The 11,016-nt window shown below is 44.7% G+C and overlaps 1 protein-coding gene across 1 annotated transcript; it reads right to left on the bottom strand.

Annotated features, from left to right (window-relative positions):
• Window positions 1-3,072: 3,072 nt before the first annotated feature.
• Window positions 3,073-5,611, bottom strand: LOC146451761 (uncharacterized). Its single transcript, XM_085098668.1, has 2 exons — window positions 5,259-5,611; window positions 3,073-3,614 (listed from the first exon to the last, which is right to left on the bottom strand). Exons 1-2 carry the CDS (start codon window positions 5,602-5,604, stop codon window positions 3,073-3,075), a joined length of 888 nt encoding a protein of 295 aa, XP_084954794.1. The 5' UTR covers window positions 5,605-5,611.
• Between the last annotated feature and the right edge of the window lie 5,405 nt (window positions 5,612-11,016).

Below are 11,016 nucleotides of genomic sequence, written 5' to 3'. Positions count from 1 at the left end.
GAACCCCTAAGAAAATTTATTAATTTAGAAAACTTAACAAAAAACAAAGGGACTGCCTGGGTTGGCACTATAGCTTTATCCGCCTGCTCCCCCGAACAAATTTAAGATACTCTTTAATTCTGGGATGTGCCACGGGATTAGAATCGTGCAAACGGCCTAGCTTATTAAAGATGGCCCTCAACTTCCCTAACAAGGAATCTACCGACCCAGCAGCTAAGCGAGTCGGACAATTATAATCAACTTTAGAACAAGATTGACTATGTAACACTGTCCTTCCTGACTTGTCTTTGCTAATCAAGAATCTAATAATATCGTCAGAAGTACATGACGAAGTGTCTTTCGGGGGAGATAGAGTAGCTAGGAAATCCAAAAGCTGCTGCTCAAGGGCGGACTTCTGTCGCTGGTAGGGCTTGCCTTTAAACACATCTGTAAATTCTTGGAAACGTTTGGCAATCTCCGCATGGTCCACCGTACTGGTTGACGCAGCAATCTTCTTAACACACGTCCGTGAACCACAAGCTTGACAAAAGTTCCCGTCCACATCGTTAGGGTATAAACAAGCGGGACAACGCCGGGCAGCTTTCCAAGGCCTTGAAACCTAAGGATCCAGGTAACGATATGACGAAGATGTTAACACTAGCAGACACACCGAAACGCCCAGAGATCCCACTGTAGGGGGCGAGACACCCATTCCTGGGAATGCCGGGAAGGAAAAAGAAGAACCGAACTTGAACCCTTCTTGCCCAAAAGAAAACGATCGAATACGAAAGCTTGGACGGTTGCCCACCAGAAAGGTCTAGGACGAATATCTGGGGCAATAAGTGAAAAGGCGCCATGGAATTCTTGGTCGATGACGTAGCGAAGAAAAGGACCAATAAGAACAAAAGGTGGAAACACGTAAATATTGTGTCCCAACGGAAGGGGATTGGAGAAAACGTTGACGCCAGCGGATCCGGGGGTAGACCAAGGCGTGTAGTGGGGGAGGGGGGTACCGTTTCTGTTCCTCTAACAGTTGCTGTCCAAGGACATTAAATCGAAAGAATGGGGACCGAAAAAACGCTCTACACAAAGCCAAGCTTCAGGAGATAGCATGCAGTCCAAATCTGAATGCTTTCGCGAGGGCTCATCAGCGGGATTACTCTTCGAGGGCACGTAGAAAGTTTGAATGCTGAAGTTCTGGTCGCGACTGCAGCGGCGTATCCCCTTGATGACCTCGTTAACTTCGGAATTACTGCAACCATCGTTGTCCAGTGCAGACTTGAGGACCTTGTTGTCAACATAGACATCAACACGGGAGTTTGACAACTGCCCTTTAAAGGAAATAAGGGCATTTAACAGAGCCCTTGACTCCAACAGATTCACATCCGTGACAGACTCAGAAGGCCAGTAATCCCTAGAAACCAACTCCTTTCCGTCCCGGGACAGGACCGCACCCCAAGCACGTGTCGAGGCATCCGAAAAGAGTGAAACCGATACATGACGCTCGGAGCGCCAAGGGAAACAATCCAACCATTCATCGAGGAAACGCCAGTAGAGAACCTCTGCACGGAGGTTTCCTTCAACAGGAACGTGAGGCTTGGAGGAGTGACAAAGTTGCGAGATGGCCTTAAAAATTTCTCTGGCGTAGAGTTTGCAACCGGGAATGGCCAAACTGAAGGATATCACCTTCCCTGCGAATCTCTGAAGTGTCTTAACACCAACGTAAGAAGACGATAAAACTTCCTCCCTGAGGACTTTGAACTTTAGCTTCTTGTCAGGCGGGAGTAGGAATGCCTGGCGGGAGGAATCGCAAACAAAGCCGAGAAAACGAACCACACTGGAAGGGACACTCTGCGATTTGGCGAGGGCCACAAAGTAACCCGCTTCTATGAGAAGATAACACAAAATATAGGCGGCGGCCTCAGCCAAAACTCTGCTAGGAGGTAAAAAGGACGCAGCTGGCGCCCGGTAGAGCTGACCAACGTGACGATCATCTATATACTGAGACACAAGGACTCCGAACGAACGTGCTGCGCTTGTAACCGCAAGGCCAAAATTGTGGTATATATAGGCACTCGCTTTCCACCCAAACGGGAGAGTACAAAACACAAAATAAACGCCATTCCATTCCAAGCCAAAGAAGGTACGCGATAAAGGGTGGAGAAGAACATGCTGATAGCCGCTTTTATCATCAAATGACGTCTGAAAATGGCCTGGGAGGACGTACCTGGGCAAGTCTGGAAGGTGGTCCAGCTTAAAGGGGAGGTCTAGTATCCACAAATTCAAAAATCGTTCGTCATGGCATAAACGAGGCTTGGAAGGCTCCACTGTAAGGGGGAGGACCAGATGTGGAGGAGAGATTACGCCAACCCTGCCCCATATCGCGAGAAACCCAGCGCTTACCCAATCGATGATGGTGTCGGTGATGAAATCCCTGAATCGCTCACATATCTTTGCGTTCTTAATATGCATGGGAGGGGGAAGCTGCGAATTGTACGAAGAACCTTTAAAGTTCCCCTTGAAGGGCTTGAAGAAACGATGGATTTTAACGCCCTCCTTGATTATTTCCATAAAATCCACCTGAGTAGAACTACGCCCGCTGAGCAGGTGTTCCCATACCGGCACGTGGTTGTGGATTGCGCCCGCTCTGAAGTGCTGAGGGTGAAAGAACCTAAGCTGTTCTAGCATCGCCAAACTTGGGCAGGCTGCGACCATACTTGGTGAAGGGAGGGGGCTAACGAAGGGGTGGGGTCCCTGCCTTATATCACACAGCGGAATTACGTCTTTTGAAGAATCTGCGGCAACAGCAACTCTGGCAAAGAAAGACGAAGGGTCCTAAAGGTGAACAAAGGAAAACCCGAGTGAGAAACCAAAAGGAAGCATGCAGGGAACCCACCCTTCGTTGACCCCGAGCTCCGAACTAGGTCCGAAATTGAGACACAGAGCAGGTACCCCCAAGGTCAACGAAGAGAGCGGATAACGATATGGAAAATAAAAACAAAAATAAATAAATAAAACAAATGAGCCCAGAGACAACAATAATTTATTACACCAAAAATACAGGGTGAAACTGTTTAGGGAGCCAAGAAAGAACTAAGAACACCCGGCTCGTCCGCGACCATTCTGGCGTCTTGGTGGGATGTTGCGGCAAGAACGAGCATAATGTCCCCATTTCAGGCAGCGAAAGCACTGGACGCTTTGCTGGGGAGGGTAAGGAGATGGCCTGTGGACAACGGAACGATAACCAGGCGACGGAGGAGGGGCCTTGCCCACGCCCTTTAAAATGGTGTTTGCTTCTTTAGCAATCTTGGCGCGCACCGGATCTCCTATTAAACCAAGATACAGCCGCTGCAGCTGAGAATGCTCCAGGACGTCTGATCGGGATCTTATCTCGTCTAGGGCCGCCGCATACTCGTCCGCCTTCTGATGGCTCTCATACCTTGCGAGTCTGACCAAGGAGTGCAGTAGATCTAGCGCCTCAAATCTGTCGAACATGGCCGACGGGCAGCTGACATGCCTTCTCAACGCTGCGAGAGCGGATTCGGAACTCTCCGACGTTCTCAGCTGCTCCAACGACTTGATTTTATCTTCCAATATCTTTATACGCGCGTCAAATCCTGACGTGTTATTATAAACTAGACAACGCATGGTACTTAAACACAAAAACATCTTGCTTTCGCGAGCGCTTAACGCGAGAAGTCACTATGCAACAAACCCCATGCTTCTTGCCTTAACAAGGAGACAATAACATGCTTTTCTCACCAGCGGAATACACAAAGTCGAAACGAAATAGCACGAAGCACCCACCAGTGCCTAACACAATCCAGCGCCGTGCAAGAATCACGTGACCTCCACCTGCGATATGCACAAACTATAACGCAACAAACACGCCGCCTTACTAGCGGTATCCGCAAACTCTAACGTAAAAAACACGTTGCCTTAGCTTGCGGTATCCGCAAAACCGTAACACAACAAAACGCTGCTACCACAAGCGGCATACCCAAAACTGTAACGTAACAAACACGTTGCCCTGACTAGCGGTATCCGCCAAATTGTAACACGCACGCAACAACACGCTGCCTTCACTAGTGGCATCCGCAAAACTGTAACGCGCACGCAACAACACGTTGCCTTCACTAGTGGTATACTTAAAACGGTAACACAACTACGTTGTCTTCACTAGTGGTATCCGCCAAATCGTAACGCAACAAACACGTCGCCTTTACTAGTGGTATCCGCCAAACTGTAACGCAACAACACGTTGCCTTCACTAGTGGTATCCGCCAAATTGTAACGCAACGACACGTTGCCCTCACTAGTGGTATCCGCCAAACTGTAACGCAACGACACGTTGCCTTCACTAGTGGTATACCCTAAACTGTAACGCAACAACACTTTGCCTTCACTAGTGGTATCCGCCAAACTGTAACGCAACAACACGTTGCCTTCACCAGTGGTATCTGCCAAACTGTAACGCAACGACACGTTGCCTTCACTAGTGGTATCCGCCAAACTGTAACGCAACGACAAGTTGCCTTCACCAGTGGTATACCCGAAACTGTAACGTAACAACACGTTGCCTTTACTAGTGGTATACGCAAAACTGTAACGCAACAACACGTCGCTTTAACTAATGGTAAACTCAAAACTGTAACGCAACAACTATGTTGCCTTAAACAGTGGCAATCGCAAAAACCGTAACGCAACTTACCTGTTTACACAAAGAGCAACACAGTGATAGTGCAAACAAACCCGCGTGCGGTGGCGAAAACGAAATGCCAAAACATATAAGCACGCGAAAACCCAAATAGAGAGCCTAATAGCGAGAAAATGCGCAAACAAAACTAAATTGTAAAGAAAACCGGCAAATACGAAAAAGGTTGCGAAAAAGAAACGCCCGACAAACGCCGCGAAAACAAAACAAAAACAATAGCAGGTGCATAAGCAAAGCAACATAAAAACCGGCAAATACCAAAGCATAAATAAACCCGCACAAGGCGGCGAAAAGAAAACACCCGGACAATGCCGGGAATAAAATACAAGAAAGCCAAATTGCGCATAACGAACTGCAAAACATACTGGGCAAAATTAAAACTGAACTGGAGCGCCGCGGAGACGCAAAAAGGCCTAAAAACAATACAAGCATGAAACAATAGCCCTGAAACAAAGCTAACGAGGCACACCCAAAAATGAAAAATAAATAAACTAGCGGCGAACGTAGGTACAAGAGCTACGGGCGATGAATAGCACTAAACATGGCTAGGACAAGAATGTGCTACCAAAAGAAAAAATTACCTCCTCTCCTGCTCCTCCGGCCGGGGCCGGGTTTGCGTCGGGAATTGGAACTGGCGGTGGAACAGCTTGGTCGGCAACCAGCGGGTCTTGAACAACTTGAACTTGTGGAGGTTCAACTGCATTTGCAGCAGCTGGCGCGGGAGCGGGCGCCGCCGGTGGCGGAGGAAGTTCAACATCTGCCATAAGAACAAGTCTGCTGGTGGCGGTTGACTGTAAACTAGAAGCGAAATTCGGCCATCGTCCCGGAGTACGGTTAAAAAGACCACGTTTCAAGCGGGGTGGCGAAATATATACTCTAAGGCCGCAAAGCATCACCATCGCAGCAGGCATGCGCGGAAACGGGGGAATTCAAACACATTATGAAAACTCTGCTATGAGCTAATTAATTATGCAGTGAGAATATTAGATGAAATTATCTGGAATAATAGGTTTATTTAAATTAATGGATCCTCAGTTTATTACAAGCAGTGGCATGAAGCTGGCATTTTTGAAGTCAGCGATATTTTCAAAGGCGACTCTTTCTTAACCTTTAACGACTTTGTATCCACATTTCAGTTAAAGGCTGACTTTCTGAAGTATTATGGCCTTTGCCACGCGATCCCTCAAGAATGGATTAATTTATTAAAGGGTAAAAGCGGACCTATAACGAGTTCCATATATAACAATAACAAAATTTCTCCAGATAAAATTCCTTGCAAAGTTGCAAGCCAAATGTTTGCGTAAACGAAATTCGAAAGACCTACAGCAGAGAGGAGGATGAAACAGGCTAACTTGGACAAAGAATCGATACGACTTACTTACAGCATTCCCTTCAAAGTTACTAAAGACATTAGACTTGCTATCTTTCAGTTTGAGATCATTCATCATATATTTTACCCACTAATGCCACTCTTTTCAGGGATTCGCTTGTAACGAGAAACAAACGTTGAAACACCTTTTCGTAACTTGCCCTTTTGTACAGAGTTTTTGAACTCAATTTTCCCTCTGGTGGAAGGGAAAAACCCTAAATTCAATCACCTTATCAGAACAAGAAATAATTTACGAGTTCACTAGAGATCTCTCTCGTCGTCTTGGCTTGAACCTCTGGTTAATTATCGCCAAATATTACATCTATACTGCGTCAAGAAGAGAAGAAGAGTATATCTGGGAAGCCTATTGCGCTATATGAAAGAGTCACCTTGAAATTGAAAAACACAAATCCAAGTTGCAAATGAGTCTTTGAGCCTTTTAATTTTATTTCAATTTTTTGTATTTTTGCTATAATGCTTTGCAAGGCTGCCAAGTGCCAGCAAGGTAATGTGTAATTGTGTAATTTGTTGCTTAAGTTTGTAGTTTTAAAAAGCATTATAAGTATTGTGAACATCGTTAGTACCGTATTGTAAGTATGTAAGTATTGTAAGTAATTAGTATCGTATTGTAAGTAACGGTATAATTGTTAGTGCCGGTGTAGCTGTATTGTAACTTGTGTAGCTAGTTTGTTGTGTAGGTAACTATAGTTAAGTATGTTTCTTTTTTGTTTTGTAATGCACTTTCATATGGTAATATAAGTAATGAAATATACTGTTCTGAAGTACTCAATAAAGTGTTCTTTAAAAAAAAAATTAATTACAAGAAAGGCTAAAATATTGTTACTAGCTAATGCAAATGTGTTTTTTCTACTACTTGCATAGCACGTTTGATGAATTTGATAAAGACTGTGCAACATTTCAAGCATCTAGTGATAACAGGCACAGGGTGTGATCCATACTTCAACAGGTCAAAAAAAGAAACAATCCCGTAATATATATCATTTTCTTGGCTTATCTGATAACCTCTACATAATTATCTAGTTAAACTGATCTAGCTGGATTTTTGGGGGGGGGGGGAGATTTCGATGAGAATGGGAATCGGATGGGGATGGGGGGGGGGGGGGGGGCTAATCTTTCCGTTTGTCGCATATTCAGGAGGGAGATTGGTGTGATTTTCATTCATCGTTAATGCTGAGGTCTGGTGAGGTGGAATTCGTGTAACTCTGTCCTCTACAAGTACCGCATACGGTCAAGCAATCCAGTCCATGTTTTCTGCACCTGACAATCTCTAACAAAGACGCGTGAGCTGCTGGTAGGTCAGTTCTTACGGGTAGGAAACTTCCATCTACTAGTTTCTAACCCCAATCTTGTGGCCGGAGCGCAACACTTCTCGACTTCTGTACCTGGTGGTAAACCCTGAGGTTGTGGTAGACCGCGGCTGTAGAAGTCGGTGGGGGACATTCGGGATGTACAAACGAAGTTCCTGTTGTGATCTTCTGGCAGAATCTCGAATATCGTAACGAATCCAGACTTTCGTCAGACCGGCCGTTGTATAGAGAAACAAGGGCTTTCTTCCCAAATGCAATAATATCACTCTTTGGGGCATCTTCATTATAAAAAAACCTCATCTTGCTCCTGAAATTCTGCATCCTTCAAAGTCGTCTTAAGAGCCAAACCTTTGCCAATCCCATGTATTCCTGACGTTGTGTCACACATCCTAGAACTGCGTGAACAAAAGTAATATTTGCGCAAGTTTCTGGTCCCAGTCTCTTTCGTCTATCTCTAAATCGTTCGCCTCTTTGACCTTTGCTTTGGCTGAGGAATGAATAACAGATCAAAAGCGTTTGTATCAGCATGATGACAAAGCAAAACTAGAAGGTCTGTGTCATCTCCTACAAGGACTGTTGTGATTGACTTGGCGGACTGAACGGCCATTTGGACTATCATCAGGTCTGCGTCTCCTGGGGCGTGGATAATATTACATCCCGAAAGTTGCAGTTTCTCCCCAAGTAGTTTTATGAGCAGTTGCTTGTTGGCGGTATTACTTAGAAACACGTCCTTCTTCAGGTTCAAAACCATGTCGCTATCAAAGTTCACTGATGGACCATAGACCCCGGATCTTCTTTGATGCTCGCAGTCTTTTTTGGAATGCCCCTCTTCATATCCATCAAAAACTACTGTAGCCTGGTTGTACCTTTGGGTCACATGTTGTACATAGAGCGAGAGAATTTCCGTGTAGGTAAGGCCCCGTGGCCAGGAAATGCGATAGAGGAGAGCGCCGCCATCAAGAACATGGTGAATCTTTCGTGTAGACTTGGTTGTTTGCTCATTCTTCGTTCGAGTCCAGATAGCATCAGCCAGAACGGGCTTATCAGCCTTACGTGATAGGAGCGAGGAATCGAATAATGCTGGTGGATAACTGCACATCTCAACCTTGAAGAACGATTGGCGATTGTCATACTGTCCTGCCGTTACTACAAAACTCAATCTCTGAAACAGCAACTGTGGATCCACCTGGATGTTGCCTTCACTTAACCTCACAGCTGTCTTGCACGCAAGGGTAAGTACTTGGGCTTTCTTACGAAATGAGTCGTCATGTGCATTTTTTGCCAACCATAGAACTTAGCACCTTGTCTCCTACTTCCTTGCAATTATCGACATTGACTTCCTCATCAGCATGGAAAACCTGTTGCAATGCAGCGCAGCGCATGATCCTGGGAAAATAGATCTCTCTGGGAAGGGTAATCGACTAGATCAAGGGTGTCATTATAATCTTGCTTCGGTGGCGTCCCTATGCTGTCCACTAGTTTGATACCAACAACAACAACAACGATACTTTTTTTCACCCCATAAGATTGTGGTAACATAAACACAAATATAGTACTATAAACAAGGTGAATACCTAACACCAGTAATAGTCTGCATGGCGTCCTTGCCTTCTGCACAAGCAGGCATTGACATTAACCAAACAAGCGCCTGCGTCTCTGACAATCCTTTACCTCAAATTAAACCACCGCTCGTCTTAACGTTGCGCGTCAGAACTTGTTCAATCATCAAATCGGTGTAGAGCCCCACCCAAAAGCAATCCCTTCTCCGTGCATTCTGAAAGTTCTTGTAAATGTTTGGGTGAGTGTTTTGAAGCTCATTCGTCATTTGTAGGTAGATATAGGCCGATTTTGCATAAAGTCGGTAGCAGCGGCAAAATAAGGGAGCATGTCATAAACTGATTGGAGTTGCAGAGTCCAATTTCCGTGCATTCGGCTTTTATGAATCTACGCAGTTTTTCTACCATCTCCATATATGCAGTCCACACAACAGCAGTTCGTCGATTCTTCATTGAACTTTGCACGTGTTTGAACTTTTCTGGAATTCTCTGGACCACTTCGGCAGAACAAACTTCCTCTACTATGAATTTGCCTTCTTAGCATGGTTCTCGCCACCTTAATATTTTCTTCAACACTTTCGTTTCTGGATTCCGCTTGGACGTCATCAAGCTGTATCTGTGAAGGAATGTCGTTTTGCGGGATACTGCTGCCGATTTGACTGGTTGGCTCCCAAGCTTTACTAGCAGTCTCTGTGGGGTCAGTACAACATGTCAGGGCGGTACGTGCGGTCTCTGTGGGATCCGCATGCGAGGCGAGCGATGGTTGCTCTTTCGCGTTGATCAATATTACGGCTTCCTGTTTTTTTGTACCTGATGAAATCAAGACGGCATTTCTTATGTAAGCGTTGGCCAGTTTTCACCTGGACTGTACACTGGCCCAGTGTCTGGCTTATGCTATTAATGTTTCTGCAACCCTTTTCCGTCAAGGTGACCGTGACATCTTCATTGTCTATGGACTCAATGCAAAAGCAGCAATTCATGTCCAAACATCAGTTCGTAGAACAAATTTCCCACTCAAATCGTATGTTTTCATCTAATTATTTTATTTTTATCTGTTAATAACATTTTTGTAGATTATAAACATTTATTGTAGTTCAAGATGGCTTAGAATCGCTCTATTTTAACTTTATTTTGTGTGTTTCGATTTATTATTACTTTTCGCTAAGTGGATACCCTGTGGTACATGCTCCAAATTTTCAATGCTTAATCTAAGCATGTTCCACCACGCGAATTTTGCAGAACTTTTAGTATATTGGTAAGTAGACCACTAACTATCATCTGGCAGTGACAGAAATTCTGTTGCAATTAGTTTGACTTTCACCCTTAAAAATTTCATTAGACGACTTGACTACTTGTGACATCCCGCCTGAAAGCTAACTTACACCTTCTAACTTACAGCCTTTTTCTTTACAAAACCCAAGTGTCGATAGGCTGCTTCAATTGTTTGAGAGAGCTTGATGCCAAGAAAGCAACTGGGTTTTATAATATACCTTGCAACATTTTGAAATTAGCAGCTGATATTTATTGTTGTGCCTTTGTTGATACACATATTTAACGAGTCAATATGTGCTTGAATTTTTCCGTCTGAATGGATATTAGCTAAGGCAACGCCGATCTTTAATAAGAATAAGCTGTGCTATTTTGTCCGCTGTCACTGTAAGTTCGCCTGAAGTGTAGTGGTTATCACGTCTGCCTTGAACGCAGGAGACCGGGCTTCAAATCCTCGCCGGTGAACCATATTTTCGCATAGTACGTTATATCTTGCTTTTACACGTTGACTTACTTTGTTCCTTTGATATAACAGGTCATATTCTTGATATTCCCTGCTGTCTTTGTTTCATGTTATTGTGCAAGGACGGGATATGCAGGATCATGACAGGAACCTGATGAAGGTGTTGGGGAGGCTAGAGTAGAAACATTTGACCCTGAATGCTGAGAAGTGCACCCTCTGAATGACAAAAGTTGTCTTTATGGGGCTCCTTTTGACCAACGAAGCAAGCCAACCACAATCCCCGTCCGAAGTGCGTAGTTTTCTTGGCCTAGTTGGATTTAGCGCTAGATTCATACCTG

The sequence above is a fragment of the Pavona decussata genome, unplaced genomic scaffold, assembly GCF_977016875.1.
Source record: "Pavona decussata unplaced genomic scaffold, jaPavDecu1.1 SCAFFOLD_384, whole genome shotgun sequence".
Classification (NCBI taxonomy): Eukaryota; Metazoa; Cnidaria; class Anthozoa; order Scleractinia; family Agariciidae; genus Pavona; species Pavona decussata.
Note: the sequence above shows the minus strand (reverse complement) of the source record. Positions and strands in the feature narration are given on the sequence as shown.